Source organism: Anser anser (genome assembly GCF_964211835.1).
Source record: "Anser anser genome assembly, chromosome: 11".
NCBI lineage: Eukaryota > Metazoa > Chordata > Aves > Anseriformes > Anatidae > Anser > Anser anser.
In genome coordinates, this window is record NC_139732.1 from 3,787,064 (window position 1) to 3,806,195 (window position 19,132).

Here is a 19,132-nt window from a genome sequence, read left to right on the forward strand (position 1 = left end):
AAAGCATTCTCATAGTGCTCTGATAAGCAACATAAACAGGGTTACAACTCCCTTCAGCTTAAGCCTTTTAGTCACGCCACCAATCCCAGATACACAGATGTGTGCCTAACTTCTATGTTGTGTTACAATTATGAGTCTCCTGAGTGGGATGTTTGAAGCCAACATGTCAATAACCAAAGGACTTATAGTCATATGCACACATGAAATGGCAGAACAATTTTTAAAAGTGGACCTGACAAACTTTCAATGTCCAGCCCCCCCAAAATTGTTTTCCTTTGCAGCTTCTGCAGAGGAGACTCACTAAAACCACACACATATTAGTCCCATAATTCTCTATGTGCGCTCTTTGAGTGCAAATTCACTTGCACTCAAGAAGGTTTTGTTGCTGGTGTTTGGAGGGGGGGGGGGGGGGAACCAACCACCTTTTTTCATACTTAACTATGTTTCTTGCTCAATTTAAAATAAGAGCAAAATTAATCTTTCTTAACCAAAAAATCCCTACTGTCTGTATGCATTAAATATATCAACAGGTACTAAAGATACATACTAGATATCATAGCCCAGTGGTCTGATCCAGAATACTTATGTGTGTAAGCAAACTGAAACTGCATTGTAGAAAACTAAAATTCCACCTCAACAGTTCTTAAGTTACCTGTTAAGACTGAAAGCAGGGGCTGAGATCTGCTTTTCATGCTCATAGGTCATTTGGGTACGGCAAACTCCAGTGATGGAAACTCCACTGAGATAGAATATACTATGTCTGTACTTAATACTAAATAATGTGTATTAAATGTATCTGATTTTCTTTCCCATTATATCTGGTACCTCTGAAAAGCTATGTCAACATTTGCATTTAAGATGCTGACCAATATTCTACGTTTTAACTTCCTATGGCAAATAAAACTTTGTGCCATATGGCTGATTAGAGAGATTCTCTCTCTTTTTCTTCTCCTCTAAACAGCTGGGTGAGTAACAACAAGGAAAAGACAGTCAGCAGCTGCACACTGTTATCATTACTTTGATACTGCTTGAAGGAATCTAAGCCTTCCACAGGTATGCACCTGAGATTAGAGGCAAAGAATTTTCCTCTCTAAATATGAGAGGAAACAGCTATGGGAGTTATAATTATGTTTTACAGGTGTCATCAGAACAATGCTTCCAAATTTTACCCAGAACAAACATACTCTTTTTCTATTTTGTGATCGAATTTTTCAAAGGCCTTCAGGGAAAAGATATTATTGTACAAAGGCAACAACAGTGAGTAAATAAGTGTAAAGGCAAACACTTCTAGTGCAGACTTCCCAACTTTATCTATTTCACCCATGCAACTTTAGTAGTTATCCAATAGGATCTGCAAACAGAGCATTACTCGTTCAAGCTCTGTGTTTGATTATTGTCTACCAGGGATTCTCAAACTGGAATTTCTGTGCACCACCACAGCTGGCAGATTACTTGCTAGTAATCTGAGCAGAATTAACAAGTCATGTGGCTCTGGCTTCTCATAATTCAAAAAGTATTTGGATAGGGTAACGGCTGTAGGAACCTCCCCTAATATTACCTTCAACACAAGTGGTTCTTTTAGCAGCCACAGGCATGGCTGATCTGGAAGACTGTCAGCTACAGCTGGTGATCAGGAGAGGGAGGCTGAAGCAATGGTTAAAACGTGCTGCATGAGGGAGGAATACTATAAACACCACTCTGGGCCATACAACTCCTGCATTGGTTTCACCTCCACCACCTCAACCCTGACCAGGCTTCTGAAGGAGAAGATGTTTTAAGTCTTTCGTTGCTGCTTTATTATAAGTAAAAATAAATAAATAAATAAAAATTAATTTAAAAATAAATTAAATAAAAGAAACAAACAAAAGCAAGCAAACAAACAGACAAACAACAACAACAGAAGTCTCAAAAGCTCCTGTTATCATTAAGTTGTTTATGAGACAATAGCAGCCATTTTAGATCCTGTGTCCACAGAAGTAAGTGACCCACTTGTGAATTCAATAAGACAAACACACTTTTTCTGATTTTGTCTTACAGGGTTTGGGGAGTATAAGGAGAATTTTGTCAGCCTATTTGGATGTCTGTGTTCTTTCTTCCTTTTACATTAAATAAATGTATGGGAAAGCTATTTTACAGAGCAGTACAATTAAACAGATTAATACATTACATTTAAGAAAAGTTAGATTTTAATTTGCATGGTCAAGCATTTACAAAGACTTAAATGATTACTCTTGTATAAGTCTTCATAATAAGACTTACCACCAGAGCTACGCACCTATTCAAAGGAATAGAAATTTTGAGATTCCATGAATTGTGAAACAGCACAATTCAAAGGAATACTTGCACAAATTTCACAAGTATATTGTGAGAACTTCACATGAACATAAAAAAGAACATCCATTGAGTACATAAGGTTTCCAGCTAATCAGGGAATAGCAATTACAGTGCAGCGCTAATTGTGGTCGTTGTGAATATCGAAGGTCTTTTTCTATGCACACACATACATTTTCAAGACAGAAACCACCCATTCATTGTTGAAAAGCACCTAGAAATTTCTGGACACTACTCTACCAGAAGCTGTGTTATTTTTCTTTAAGTTTAAATTATTGTACATGGCTATCGTTGCTAGGTAGGACTTGGCTTCCAGCATTGTAACAATGATGGCTGAAGTCTGGGCTGGACTAAGAAACAAGCAAAAATTCAGAGGTGAAAATTACCTCTGTGGGGGTGGTTTGTATTTGTTAATGCCTTTTTAAAATTATCTTGGATATTTTCTTGTGCAAGGTATTGCCAGGCTCTGCTCTCCAGGCATCCTAGCACTTGTACTCTTGTTGCTTTCAAGTTCAGTGTCACCAAGATACTTTCAGGCAACAGACCATCTAATGAAGAACAATATGATGTCAGTGTGTAATGACTTCTTGAGAAAAAGAGTGATGTTATTCAGCAATACAAAGAGACAGTCTCACTTTCTTCTCAGATAAACAACTTGGTAATGAAAGATTTTTTAGAGGTAAAGAACAACTGAAAGAAATTTAAAGGGACATAGGAACTAGGGTGTTAAAAAAGACAACACCCACATTTATATATTAAGAATGGGCAGAGCCACTGATTCTATTTCTATTGACAAGAAATAAAAAAACTAACACAAAAAAATCAGGTGACTATTTAAAGAATATATGACAGAAATTGAAGATGGTAGTACCTCTGAAAAGACAACATTTACAGAAGAGCAGTAAAAGATCAGGAAGGAATTATCACTACTCTCTGGACTGGCTCCAAGTCACTGTACTAGACTCATACCTGATGTAACTGATTAAAACAAAGTAGATGGCACCAGTATACCAGATTTTGGCTTTATGAATCATGCAGCATTACAAAAGCTTGAAGTGTGCTTGCATTGTATTTCTTCCTGTACTTTAAGTCCACCTCACTGCTGTGCAGTGCAAAACATCTGTACTGTAAATGCAAATCAGACCCAAATCCCTGAAAATCTGTGTATTTTTTAATTCACTAATGCCACCAGCACTCTGCATGAAGCAAAAAGATGGTCATTATAGAAAGATGCCATGGGCCATTTTTAAATAGAATCCATTTACATTTACTAGAACCTTATTGCCAGTCTTAGTTTTGTTTTTTAATAGTGCTAAATAGTCACTTGGGAAAGCCTGTTATGTACAAAGAGTGCACACACAAGCTTAATTCTTCAGCAACTTCAGACAGAAGTGTAATATGCAAGCTGGAGTCCAAAGGCAAGGAGGTAGAGCTCTAGTAAATCTGATGCAAAGCCTAATCTGTCTTTTGTCTGTACAGTCTGTGGAATATTTGAAAGGGAAGAAAACATGCCAGCAAATATTGCATGTTGCTTGTCTCAAGGGAAGTTCTGAATTTTTGTTCACCCATCCAGAGAGAGATAATCAAAAGGAAGACCTTATAAGCCAAATACTTCAGGGTAGGTCATCTATTTCTACATTGTTCTCCCCGCATATAGACTGCCTTCAGCTGAACGTACTATAAAAGTTAAGAGTCTAAGAAAATAGTAGATGCAATATTTATGTCAGCAAAAGCTATTTCTAATGCAAGTTTTGTGCTTACTCTTTTCACAATGTCATGGAGTAGATGGAGAGCTATTGCGTTTTCCTGTCAGTCTGAAGGGCAGTGCCTCTTTCCTGACATACACTTTTGCATGTTTTTAAGAGAAGTGACATTACTGTTGTTGGCACTGTCATAAGCAGACAAACCTGGTTAGCTCAGTGTTAGCTGCCTACTGAGTTTGATCATTGGTGTGAGACAAGGCCACATTGACAAAACACCAACCACGAACCTGGAAGACTCCTACTTCACACTTCTGCCCTACTAATTTATACTTCAAAAAATGATGTTAACTGGTAGTAGAACAGAGAATGGCTCTATTCTTATATTACAACTATCCTATTTCCATATTCCTAACTATTACAAAAAATAAAAAATAAAATAAAAAACAAACTATAAGCTAGATAGCAAAATAAAAGGTATAAATGAAACACCTACATAACTATTAGATGCTCAACAGCTCACTCATCATTCCACAGTATAAATGTCAGCTGATGTTCATATTATCCCTTGGAGAAAGAGTCCACCTGTCTCACAAATTTTCCACACAGTAGTCACATTAGAAAGATACTCATTTTCTGGTGGTATTTTGAAAATAAAGAATACTATGCCTTTAAGGTTTGAGTACAGTTGCAATGTATTTCCTTTAAGTCCCTGATTTTCAGCAGGGCTCCACATGTGCAGCTAATAACCAACTTTATTCATTTGGTTAAATATAAAGAAGATAGAATTAAAGAAGCTGCTTTCTGTCTATAAAATAAACGACACACAACAATCAGCTCAAAGTTGTTTGGTGTTCTTTTTTCATTCAAGAATATATAGAATTCTTTTGGGTTCATCTGATGAATTTCACATTGTTTCTATTATGCTACCTACTCAGCAGTGACTGTTTTGAAAATAACCAAATGGAACCCAGTGCCTGAAATTATCTCTACTAAATAGTCTAACCTACTTCATTTTTTATTTTTAAATGACCTTCGGTATATTTATTCTTAATACACTAATCCTCATTTTCTTTTTTTGATTTGTCTCCTACAGACCTTTCTGTGAACAAAGTCATCAACAATGAAAACAGTTTTGAAATGCTGCCTTTATGATTGCCCAAATTTACTCTACAATTTAAGAAAGCTCTCTGCTACTGAATGTCTGGTATTTTCTTTGGCTAAGGAGTCTTTTGAAATTCTGACTGGAGCTGTGAAAACCCAGCTGATGACCAAGCATAGCAGCATAGCATGTTGAAGATTTAACTTTAAAAAACTTGCCATATTTTCTAGGCTCAATAGGCTCATCAAGCTAAATTCAAAACAGCAGTGCTTTTTAAATACATGTCAGGAAGTAAAAAAAAAAAAAAAAAAAAATTAATCAGAATTCTCTCAAGAGAAGTTGTAGGAGCTTAATGTCCATCAAGGGCAGAAATTAACTAAAAGCACAGTAAGACAACATCAGGGGATGAGGATGCACTCACCTACCTTCTAATTGCAGTACGTGAACCTACAGCGTGGTCACCCTTCTTTCACTGTAAGAAATTACATTTTGCTATATTCAGTTCTGCTCAAATTTGACTGATGAGAGTTCATTTCCTATATTTTTTGGGAGAAATAAAATAAAAACACTACCTTGCACTCAGATTCTCCATTGTCTTGCACATTTATATTTCTTCAAAACACATGTAAACTAGTAAAAAGTGCTACTATTTTAATGTCTATTTACCACCCACTTTGCAGAGGTGAAAATGATGACACAATGTGCATGGGAGTAGTGAATCAGTCCCCATATTGTCTGAAGATATATTAGCATGGGCTCCTATAAAAGGAAAACTGAGGACACTAAAACCACTGAGGAAAAGAACAATGTTTTTCATTGATAATGCTATACATGTTCTTAGTAATGAGCCTCTCTCTCAACTCACTCTAAGTAAAGCAATTGGCATGTTCTTTAGATAGAGCAACAGTACAAATACAGCTGTGTATATCTGACACACAAGCATTTGATTTTGGACTTGCTGAATGTTCAGATAGTTGATGAGATCACTTCAGTGTTGCTGCATATAAAAAACAAGGTATCTGCCGCATGCCTAATGCTGACATTAATCACTCTTCTCAATAGACTGAGAACCTGCAACAGGGTCACTACTGTGCTTCTTTTCTTGCCCTAAGATATGTTTGCAAAAAATTGCTATTCACCACTGGGGAGCTGTGAGGAAAATGCCTGGGAATTGATGGGCACCAATTGTACCCACAGCTGTGAGTTCTTCAAATCTGGCTGCCTCAAACATAGTTTCAGGTCTTTTCACAGTTCTTTCAGTGCAAAAGGAATGGCGACTACTCCTTAGTGTTATTTCAGCAGTCTGGCTTCAATTTATCTCCCCATGTTCAGACAGATACTGAAACTGTTACCCACATGAAGACTAAGAAAGGTGGTGGAAGCCTACTGTCAGACACTCTCTTCAATAGAGAAAAACTTGCTGTGTCAGGCTTTAATGTAAACGGTATTATCCAAACGTTTTGGCAGATGAGTAGCAAACATGGATTCCCTTCTATAATAGTTCAATTTCAGACCTTTCTTCTAGTGACAATTCACAGCTAACACTGCTATCGTGCTGCCCAAGTCACGTCCTCTTGTCCTTTCACTATCAGTGAAAGTGATTTGGTTTTCAAATATTGAAGGATAAAGCTTAAAAGAAATAGTCAGAGTGCTGCATTATGAAATGTTCTGTATTTGTCCTCTACTACAGGTTGTCCTTCTCAATAACGTCCATTTTCATTCTTTATCCTTCTTATGAAGTTGATTGTAATTGTACTGTAGTGGTCACCATCACAAAGTTGCCACTTACATGAAGTTACTAGATGGTAGCATCCAAGCAACCACAGTATTATTTCTACACAGAATAGGAAATAACTGTGGTGACCCTGATACCATTGTGTGGTAAATGTGGCTGTATGTTGACTTAATGTTCTTCACTGTACTAGCTTCATAATTATTTTAAGAAAACAAATAATTTTTTTATTTTTTTAAAAAATACTTGATAAACAAACTCCTCCCCTTCAGAACTCACTGCCTACTTGGCAGAATAACATGGAAAAGATTCATCATAGCAGATATCTGCCTGATCAACGATAAATGCAGACAAATGAAACTAGATATCTATGTCTGTAAAATTAACATAAAGGCACTGGAATACACAAAAGAACAGTAACAGTCAATTTCCACTTCTGTCATTTTTCTTCTTTATATATATATGGAATTGTCATATGCCCATCAATTTCCAGCTACTAATAAAAATCAAAGATGTTCTGTTCTTTTCTTGAATTCTTTCCAAATTATGAAGAATGTTTTGTTGTTGTTGTTGTTTTGTTTTTTTTCTTTCTTTTGTTCACTGAAATCTTTGAATCACCTTTTGGTTTCAGTCAGATCATAAACAGTATTCCATAAATCCCTCAGGAAAGTGTGAAGTATTTAATAGGGACACTTAAGACATTCCAGAAAGGATTTTCAGATTTGCTTCTGTCCCTCTTTGTGTAGTTTTGTTAGATCATTAAAAGAGAAAATTATGCAGTCTTTGATAAACAGACTACTCCCCTACCTTGGTGTTGAGTAGTTTAGCTTTCAATTACATTAGCCTATGATATATGTGGTAAGGCATTCATAAGAAATCTAATGAAGGGGATACCTAAAATGAGACACATGAGGAAAGCACAGCTAGTATACAAGACAGGAATGAGCAGGAATCATAGCTGACAAGCACAATTATATAAATCCTACTTACAGCCATCCTTACAAGCATGTTTTAGAAGTAACTCTACTGTACACTTTGTAGATTTTTTTTAACTAGGAAGATACTCAACATTTAAACTGCAGTATCTGTGTTGCTCTAGGAATCAGAAATTATCTCAAAAACCCTGACACGGCCCAGAAGCCTCTTCCTTACTTCTGCTTCCAACTCTCTAGGTTAGTATTTAAACAAGGCCCCAAGTACAGCTGTGTCCTCTCAAGCTCTCAGTTCATGCTAGATGACAAAGAAATTTTAAGGTACAAAATGGGGAGAAATGGGTAAGAAAGTCTAGAAATGTGCAGTGTGATATAGCGGGAGATAAAGAATTTTGTGATGAACACTGCCACTACAGAATGCAGGAGAAGTCAGCAGAGGCCGTGCTGGAATGGTGGGACAGGTGTCTTCACCCCAGATGGGGGCCTGGTCAGATTCCAACACGCCTTCTTTCCAGTGCACGTGCCAGGCCTTCCTTCCCACCTTCCTAGGGTCTGGGACCTGACCTAACACAGTCCAGGAAAGGCTACAATCCACAGCCAGCCACAGGAGCTGGGGACACTGACAGGGCCCATTGCTGAGAACACCTGATGCTGGCTGTGTCCCTCAGGTGGACCCACAATACCTTAGGCATTTTGGTTCTTCGGGAATTTAGGCTGCCCATGACTGAACTATTAAGAATGTCACACTCCACATCATGTGATTGCAGCACACAAACGGAAAATGCCATACTGGTATTTCAGCCTATTCTTGGACCTCTGCCTAATGTTTCCTTCTCCCTCTTCTTCCCCCTCACTTTTGATAATACTCACTTATGTACTTGCCTCTGAATGTGCAGCCAAACTTCTGGGTTTTATCTGGACCCCAAAGTGGCTGTCTAATAAATTGTGAGACTAATTATCTAAACTGCAGCTAGCCTAGGCAATAAGATCTTTGAAAGTACCAGTAGAAAATCTTAAAGAAGGAAGAATAGCATTAAGTTGGCCCAGTCAACCAGCTCAAACCAATGCCAGAGAAGAAGCCAAAGCCCAGGCTGGGTTTGCTACAGACAAGGATAAAGGGATGCTCTGCGGCTGGGAGCAGTGTTAATCAAAGACTCTTTAAACTCCACGTCAGTGTTGTCAGCTGATGCAGGTACAAACCGACCAGTAGTGCTGGCCCTGGGACAGGGTGTTGGAAGGAAACACAGGTGCAGTTATTGCATTGACTCGTTAGCGAAATGGGCCAGAATTCACCCCCCTGTTGGTCACACAGGGCCTCTCCCTGCACCCCTCATGTGGCTGAAACACTACCAAGCACAAGCCCAAGCCAGCGTGTGTGGCATGGACAGAGGACCTGAACAAATCTTTTCCTGCGCCAAAATGAAGACTAGCATGGCTCACAAATCCCTTTCATTCAGTCTTAAGGAGACAAGCTTACTTTCAGTACCAAAAAAGTAGGCTGAATATGTAGCCATCTCACTTTTTAAGCTCTAGAGACTTGCTTTTATCCAAACTAATAATAAAGAAAAATGTCAACTGGGAGTGAGAGCAATGCTTTAGGAAATTATGAGACTCTAGTTCCCCTGCTGGAAAGAAGGTGGGGAATGCATTTTTGCCAACATGATTCAGGACTTCAGGATCACAAATCCTGTTCCCTAGTCTTCCAGAAAAGGCCAGTGTTTTTGAGACACACAGATCTTTGTCTAGGACTCTTGGGCTTGTAACCTATCCTGGGATGTGATGCTAGGGAACTAAGAATGGCTCAGGAGAATCAGAATTCAGATGCCCAAATCAGGTGCCACTGGATGGGGCTGGACCACAGGTTTCCCCACTCTGTGTTAGATCCCATTGTAATAATACAATGGTGCCCTTTGTACCCTATGAGAGTGTCCTTGACAAATCCCAAGAAATGATCAATAAATGTCACTGAAATACCACAGAAACACATTGCTGTTTCAATACCCCAAGAGGTCAGTGAAACAGAGGAGGAGAACTGGAGAGCTTGGAGGAAATTCCCATCTGGAGTCTTGTCTAAGCTGAACCTCTAAATTTATTATTTAATTTCTAAATGAAGGCAAACATTCCTTGGATGTAGCTGAGAGCTGTCCTAGTAATAAATATATCATATCATACCATCAGTTACAATCCTATTTACCTAGAAACACACACCCAGACTGCAGTCTAAGGGCTAAACACAAAACAATGATTTATGCTTTTTTTTCCCAGCAACAAAAAATACATTTTTTATGATCAACTCTTAGCACCAATACACCAACTTACTTGAATATATCATGAGAGACAGAAAAGAGAATCAGTCTGCGGCCTTTTCATCGTGAGAGAATTTGGACATCTGTCTTGCACAAAATTCACTGTATCCCCTCCAGAGGTCATAAAGCATGTGCTTTGCAAGGACACGACAGGGAGGTGTTTTCTTATTTTTTTAGTACAGTGCCCTTTTGCAGCTGTTACTCATAACAGAGTCCAGCCTCACAGTAGCAATGTTGGGGCTAATTCTATTATTTCATTAGTGTTGGCGGAATTGATCCCAGATTTATAGCAATGCAACTATAAATAAAACCTCGCCCTTCAAACATCATTAATTAATGTTACAACGTCGAAACATTATGGAGGATACTTAGCCATAGCATTTCCACTTGTGTAATAAGCCTCTTAAAGTTGCTTTTTATGTCTTGAAGTAAAAGGAAACATGTCTGCCATTAAGCCAGTGTGGAGAAAAAAATAAATAAATAAACAGATTTGGGACCACAGTGATGATCCCCACAAGTAAACTCTGACCTTTCAACAGAGATGGCAATTTAAAGCATTATGTAAGAGTAAAAGCTGAATCTTTGCCAGGTTATTAGTATAGGCCTACATCCCCAACAGCTTTACTGTAAGTACTTTCTCAAATGTCTAGATGTACACAGCTTTAATACACACAACTCAAGCTTCTGTAAATCTCTTACAAACATGGAGCAGCATGTACAGTATTCCATATCAGGGATTGAAAGGCTGCATATGGTGCTCAGTTATAACAGCTGAGCTTTAAAAAAGTGCAGCTTTGCATCTTGCTGAACCTGATACAAAATGAGGCCAACAAAGACAAAAAGGAAAAAGAGAAAAAAAAAAAAAAAAGGAAGAAGGAAAAAGGGCACAGACAGAAACTGCTTATATTAACTAGAATTTCTAGAATAAAAGTTCTGTTTGCTGTCCTCTGGGACTGGCAACTTGCCAAAGCAGCGCTCACTGTGTGCAATTCTCCAGCTCAATATTTGCAACTGTTTCTTAAGGTAAAATATCTTCAGATGGGCAAAGGGAAAACCAAAATATTTTCCTTACCACTTCCCATGTCACTGCTTGGGAAAGTGAGGCTTTATTAAGATCAGCAAAATGTAATACCTGCTAATGGAAACCTCAAGGCACTGGATTAGTTTGAGTCCTCCATGTGGGACTGACTATTGACAGAAATTATGTTTTTCTGTTGTTTACTTGGTCACCTGGTTTGAGAAATTACACCAGTGCTTGAGGTACAGAGAGGGGCTGGAAGGAAACAGGAAGCCGATCTAGAAAGCAGATTTCCCTTGAAACACCTAGAAACTTTTACTTTCTCTTTCCTCAGATGCTAATGACTTTCTACAGCGTCTCAGTCAACTTCCCACTCCTCCCTTCCCAGCCCCCTGTTGCTGCATGCCATCCCACAGCTCCAGTATAAAGTTTGGCTTTTGCAGCATGAAGCAGCTGGGCCAAGCTACCAGGGAATGATAATGACCTCAGAAATCTGCTGTTAGCTTGACAACAATAGGGTGCTCAGTCTAGTGGAAAATTGTGTTCATCAGCTAACTCTGCTCAGTTACTAATTGACATTGCCAAATATTTTAAGAACAATTGGAATGCACAAGCAAAAAAATTAAGATCTTAATCCTCAGACTTAAATTTTTTGCCTGTTTTGTTCACATTAAGCAGTTGATGACTATCACAAAAGAAAGAAGAAAGAAAGAAAGAAAGAAAGAAAGAAAGAAAGAAAGAAAGAAAGAAAGAAAGAAAGAAAGAAAGAAAGAGGATCATATCACTGTCTTTCCCATGTCTGTGCAATGATGCCCAGTACGAAAGCTTTTTATGTCAAAGGACATAAATATGGGCTCAAATTCTGTTTAATAACAAGTGCTTTTTTACAAAAAAATAACAACAATTTAAAAAAATACCACCACCAACAACCCCCCCCCCCCAAAAAAAAAAAAAGATGTTTGAAAGATTGTAAACCATCTGATCAAACAAATTATGCCAAAGTCAATATTAAGTGCTGCATGCAGGAATAAGTGGTTATATTTAACAGTATTTTATTTTCTTTTTTTTTAATCCCTGTGCTTTCCATTGATCATGTAACTTGGCCTACTTTATTTAATGAACTGGAGGGTCAGTGCATTCAATTACCCCTTTCATACTATCAAGACTTCAATTATCCCCACACCAAAATTATAGGAAAATGCAGAAGGTACTACTACCCTGCTGGATATAATGAACAGTATCATTTCTTACTACATTAAGTTTTAATTATTCCATGCATTAATTCCTAAGCAAAACCTGTATAAATGCAACTTTTTTAAAAAAAAATAAGAGGTCTAGAAATAATGCTGGATATCTAGTCCAACTCTGATGCATTTCTGCTGTGATGCTGCAAAATTAATTTCAGAAGTGTGCTTGCATGTAGACAAGAGTCATCCAGATAGCATCTCCACATATACCCTTCCAACGGTGTTGTATGTGTTGTATATGCAGGCACAGTTTTTTTTTTTTTTACAGCAGTTTTCCTTTGTATCGTATGTGGAGACAGAAATGACATTTATTTGACTCTCATAATTTCACACAAAAGTAAACAAAAAACAAGATAAAACAATGAAAAACACAGGGAAATGATCTGTGTGACTAGTTTCGTTCATTTCTGTTAGAAAATATGACCTCTCAATTTGTCAAAGGTCCTAGTTTTAGCAGTTGATCTTAAGCTTAGTTCTCAGCAGTTTGGAGAGCTAAAGAACAAACACATTTTCTGGTTCACTGGAGTCATTTTCACATGTTCACTGATTCAAACATTCTTTTACTCACATAACAAACAGCTGCATACCACATTAGCCCAGCCAGTGACAGTCACACATCTCTGCAATAACTGTTTGATTGCAAACTTGACCCTTTCTTCTTCTCAGCCTGAGCTAGACATTTTTAAACAGGCACTCCATTCCCAATCCTCCTTTGCAAAGAATTACATCAGATAACAAAGACTTCTCTGCCACTCATTGTAAGCCTTCTTCTGGAGATCTGTTCTAAGAGGCACTGTGTAAAAAGGTTTTTATGATGAATTCAGAACTACTATCATGTTAAGAGCACCAATTTATAAAGAAGAATTCATTGGTTAAGATCTGAAAAAATAGTTTCTCAGGCCCTACTGACCCAGTTTTCAACAAAAAAGAATCAAGTGATGCAAATTAAGTTTTGAGACATTGTTATGCAGTCTGAGAAATTTGTAAAACTGTGTTTTGCGGTAATTTCTTAATAGAAGATTCAATGACTACTTAATTCTCCCTTACTCAAAAAATCTGATTCCTTTATATTCTGCAGGTTTATCTTTCACAGGTACTGACAGAATACACACTTCATAATGATGAAAAAGTTGCAATAGCAATACTGCAATAAATTTTAATTTTAAAGTACTGAAGAATATTTATATTTTGTTCAGGTAAAATGCAATACTGTTTTCCTTTCATCTGATTAATAAGTTATAAAGATGTGCACACTTTCTATGGTAGGATATATGATACTGAGAACTGTCCTAGATTTACTGCTAACAGACTAAAGGACACCATCAGATATTAATATAAAATATAATATGAGTCTGATTTTCTGTAGTAAAAATGAACGTGCTTCTAGCAACTGTTACTGCACATATTTTGCTTTCATTTTTATATGCTTCAATCTAAATGCATCAGGAGTGAAAATAAAAGCTTTAAATACATTGTAGTTTAAGTCGGAAATAATTTTAAATTAGTGGCTACAGAGACAACAAGACTGCAGTGTTATCTTTTGCCTCTGAGGACAGGAAAAACTTCCCACAACAATACATTAAACGAAGCAGAACACTTGGAATTAAAGTTTTTCAGGGCACTCAAAACACACCAACTTTCACATGCATTTTTCTGAATCCTCTTAAATCTGTATCAGTTCACCCTCACTCAGGACTCCAGTGTCTTCTTTGCAAACTTTTCCAGACAGCTCTGGAAGGCTTCAGGCAGAACTGAACCGATTTTAGGTTTCTTTATTTCCCTCTGTGGCATTGCAAAATAAAAGTGATGTTTTCTATACTGAAGAAGAACATTTTTTCTCCCCTGACACCACCCCCCCCCCCCCCCAAAGTTTAGGATTTTTGAAAGTGAAAGTTAGAAAACTAATCTTCTTCATCCTGACATATTTTCAACCCTTTTAAAATATCCTGAACAACTCTACATAGTATGAAATTAGCTCTCGCCTGTTTCCCTTGTTCCTACATAGAATTTTCTAATGTGTCTCACCAGTAATAAATTGTAAACGAGGCTATGACTCTAAGAGTAGACAGTGTGTTTCATGGGTATTTAAACAACAGCATTAAGTACTATAGGAATCTGTGGAATGTGGAGTGCAGATTTATGTGTCTTAACAATTTCTTTACTGGTTTGTAATAAGCCAGCAAACTAACACTTTATTTTTATATTAATTTGGCCTCAGAAGTAGAGTATACTGGAGCATGACAAGAACAACAAAAATAAACTGGCATATACTTAATAACTGTAACAGTGAATTGCCTCCAATACTAAAATATTTATCGAAACTGGGGAAAAAAATAAAAAGAATTACCCTCAACAGCCTGCTACCAGCTCTTTAACAGTGGGCAATGTAATGCCTTAAGGTACCTCAAACTGTCTTTCATTTTCTAGACTTAATGGCTGATTGCAGAAATCAATGTTGCCATTAGTAACAGAGTATTTGTTATGGCATGATTTCCTCTGTTGTTAGGCTTGCAGAATGATTACAGTATTAGTGAGGTGCTTTCTTTATAAAGGGCTGAAGATATAACTTTCAATTTACTATCCATTAGTAAGTGACTTTGGAAATATAGATGAGGCCAGGAATCTTACCTGTTATTACTTGGAGATTTTATTTCAGCAGTCATAGGCTAGTAACTTTAAAAATTGTACCAGGAAGCTCAATATTTTGTAGACATCTCCAAAGAAATATTATCTGCTTTGGTATTTTATACACAGCAAGTTAACATGACATACAGTGCAATTAAAATGTTTCAGTCCAATTTCTATTTTTCTTGTATTTTCAAATAGATATGAATTAACCAGAAGGTTTCATACATGTTAAAATGTGCACATAAGTTAAAAGATTGTCAAAAATTTAGCAATCTGAATCTCCTCTTAATCAATCCAGTGGCCAGGTTCAAGTACATATGTCAGCTAAGTAACTGATATAGTTGTAGGAATAAGGGCAATCAAAGAGGTTAGCCAATGCACTGGGTATTAATCATATTTCTTTGAGCTAGAGCTCAAAGAAGGCATCTTTCCTCACCCTTTTCACAGAGGAAAAGGAATGGCCCGCAAGATAGACACCATGAAGAGAAGAGGAGGAAAAAAATACTTCCGAAGCCTGGAGGGAGAGGCCCTTGCAGTGACATTCCTAATGATGAACGTACAGACCCTGCATGCGGCTGCCGGTGGCATGGCTGAAGCGACAGCTGAAAGGCTAGGAAACCTGCCCTTGGAGGGGAAAAAGGATGAACCAAGAATTAACCTCGAAGGCATTGAGGGAACCCAAACACAGATGTTCTGGCATATAACACCGCGTCTCTGTGGACTGTTAGAAAACCGACCTAACAAGAGAATGCATAAATGACTTTGCTGCTGTGATTTCAAATATAGCTACTATGTTTTCAGTGTAAAGAGGGAAGGAGAAGTCATCATACCTGAAGAGGAGGGTGAGGAAGGATGTGGACTGTCCTCCTGGGCACTCCCCGTCTGCGAGAGACCCCCACCTACTCCGCTCTCTTCGGTAATGTTAGAGGACCCTGGTGTTGTCGACCTGCTGACAGACTGAGACTCTTGATCGCTGCCAGACCCACGGCGCTCATCAAGACTACCTTGAATTATTTCGTCTTCTCCTTTCCTGTCTCTTTTGTGGACCCTGGAGTGCACAACCACTTGGTGGTATGTTCTAAAAACCCTTCCGCAGTCTGGGCATTCAGTTGGCTTTTCTTTTACGTTTCCATGACTTTGTAAGTTGTAATCGAGTCCCTGGTTCATACCATGTGACAAAAAATCTCTACTGCCTTCTAAAGGGTCTAGTTTGTTTGGCAAGTCTCTCTGATTGCCCATTTTAGTGCTGTGAACCAAATCAGCAGGCATTTTCTGCTTAGAGCCATCTGCTCCTACTAACACATACTCCCGCTTCTCCTTATCAAACATAACTCCAGCATTTGCCAAAGTGTCTTCATGGCTGCGCTGTATCTGCTGCTCTTTAGACAAAAAGCCATGTTCCATGGCCATTCCCCTTGCCATAAGCTGCCAGGCCTGATAGCTGTTTACTGGATCCATCTCTGCTGCTTTGGCAGCAGCTTGTAACCTTTCTATACAGCTGGATTTCAGAGGAGGCACCAGATTGAGACAGCCCAATAAAGAATGTTTATCCCCTTCAGCAATACTGTGGCCAATGCCAGAAATGGGTGAAAGGAGTTTTCCCAAGACTTCTTTCTCTTTCATGGGCATATCTCCTTTGTTATAGATTTGATTTTGTTCACTTAAACTTGTTTTGTCGGGAGGAAGAAATCCGCTCTGCAAACACGACAGATATCTTGAATACAAGTTTGCATGAGCTTCCTGGGACATACTGCTGATGGAGACAGGTACTTCAGGATCATTCGGAGATTTGTTCTTTACTGATAACTTATTCAGGTGGACTTTCATGTGATTTTTAAGAAACCAAGGCTCTTTGAATCGCCTCCCACAGATCTGACAGCAGTGTTCAAAGGAATCCTTGTGCTTCCTCATGTGGCCTTTTAGGAACCAGGCTTGGCTAAACACTTGCCCACACACCTCGCAGCGAAACTCATTGGTGGACTGCTCCCCATTCCCATTGGAGCCCTGGCCCTGTGCTGATTCTGCAGTTATGTGAGCCTTCTCCACGTGGCTGATCAGTTCCTCCTCCTGCGAGGCAGCAAAGTCACACAGGGTGCACTTGTAAGGTTTGTGCAAGATCCTTATGTGCCTGTCTAGCTCTTCTCGCTTTTTAAACTTGCCTTTGCAAAACGTGCATCTGAACCCAGCTGTCTGAGCAACAACTTCTTCCTGGATGCTGACTGGCTTTGGAGAGGGAACAGGGTTTGAAATATCAGGTGTGCTGTGATTAGCTGGCACAGACAAGTTGCAGTTTGCAAGAGGCATTGGCTGGGTATGCTGCTGTGCTTTCACATCAGGTCGTGGCTGCAAGAGGCTGCTCTTCATCTGCTTGTCCCGAAGAATCGCTCTCTCCTCCAGCTCATGTAAAAGTCTGTTTTCCTCTCGGACTCTTCCACGACCTTTGCCAAGGTTTCCAAGTTTGTGAGTACGCAGGTGTATCTTCAGGTTGCCTTTCTGAGCTGCTCTGTGATCACAGTATGGACACTTAAATGGTTTCTCTCCAGTATGAGTGCGCATGTGTAGTGACAGGATGCTGTTAAATCGAAAGCGTTTCCCACAGAGGGGACATGGGTACTTTCTGTTTTTCCTGGCATCATCCTCTATATCACTCATCTGAGACATAATCCCTAGGTTTTGTCCATTTAAGAACTGCTGCAGATCCACACGCCCATTTAAACTGGTGTCAACCTCCCTGTTGAGCTGGTTTGCTAACAGTGCCATCTGACTGCTGATGGGCTGGTTTGCTATGGACATGTGGCTTTTGTCTTCTAGTGGTGCAGATGCCTTCTCCTCTGGATTCTGCCTGTTCTGGAGCTCTGGGAAGGCATGGCTGAGCTGGGAAGTGATCTGGTGCAGCTTCTGGCTCATTGAATACTGCCCATTGAGTATGGTGCTGTTGAGATGGGCGTCAGTTTCTGGCACAGCTGAAGAGACACCAAGGCACAAACTAGCTTCCTCCATCTCTGAAAATCAGAAGATATTTTAGATTCAGACTGTGAAAGAGTTACAAGCATTGAATCACTGACGTACAATTTGCATTTCATGTTTTACCTACTCATAATAATGCAAAGGAATTAGTGTAAAAACAATAAAAAGTGTATTAAATGCCAACTGTGCTATGCAATTGTGATCATGTATGTGCTTTCATCACTCTGTATGTTTACCAATAACCATTAACTACTATTTTAAAATACGCTACAGTTTCAAAATCTAATTATTACAGAAGGGGCATAGGCTTTTACCATCCCCTTGTCTGTCTTCTTATGAAATTGCACCTGTTTACATTTCTAAATCTATAGAAAAAGAAATGTTATGCATCTCTCCCATTTCCATTAGAAAAGACAGAGAAAAAAACAGAAATCCATTTGTAACTTTCAGTTCCATTAACCATATTCAATATATTACACATTCTACAATGAGAAAGATAGTTTTATGATTTGACAAAAAAAGATGGTATGATATTTACTGGTGTACAATAAAACAAGATAATGTTTTGGGAAAAAATAAAGTAAAGGACAAGCTTTAGAACAATAAAAGGGATTTTGCTTTAGTCAACAAAAAGTGCAGTAATATCTCATTAAGCTGATTAGTATGCTGCTTAGAAACAGTACTAGGTGCTGTAACACATGATTATAATCATAAAAATCCTTCAGTGTTTGCAAGTAAGCATTAACGAGGTATATTAAATTTTAAGGAGACTGCGACTAGCAGCTTTGTAAACCTCTGAGATTAAGATTTAACCCTTCTGTTACAAAACATTGTTATTTTGTCATTTTGAAACTGAGCCCATCAAAAAGCACATAAATTATCTTCTGCCAAGTCTTTCAATTCATCGTTGAGAACCTTCAGATTTCATTTCTTAGGAAAACTTGCCAGATTATAGAGGAATATCTCTGTCCTTCGATGGGTAAGACGTGATTTAAGGCACTTTGATTTGTTTTAAAGAGCTCTCTTATGGAACTAGATAAAACCAATTAAAATCTGGGGAAGGTGTTGTGGAAAGCCTCAACAAGTTTAAGAATTTTAATAACTTTCCTAATACACATTAATGACTACAAATTGTACCCACACTATGTATATTGCAGAAAATTAGAATT

General features: G+C 38.3%; 1 protein-coding gene across 25 annotated transcripts in view; it reads right to left on the reverse strand.

Annotated features, from left to right (window-relative positions):
• Positions 1–19,132, reverse strand: part of ZNF536 (zinc finger protein 536) — a 346,292-nt gene that overhangs the window by 167,875 nt on the left and 159,285 nt on the right. For all 25 annotated transcript variants that reach the window (XM_083852147.1, XM_083852164.1, XM_083852167.1 and 22 more), the window contains one exon: positions 15,827–17,998. In XM_083852147.1, the coding sequence (XP_083708273.1) occupies positions 15,827–17,998 (2,172 nt within the window). The remainder of the gene's footprint in view (positions 1–15,826; positions 17,999–19,132) is intronic.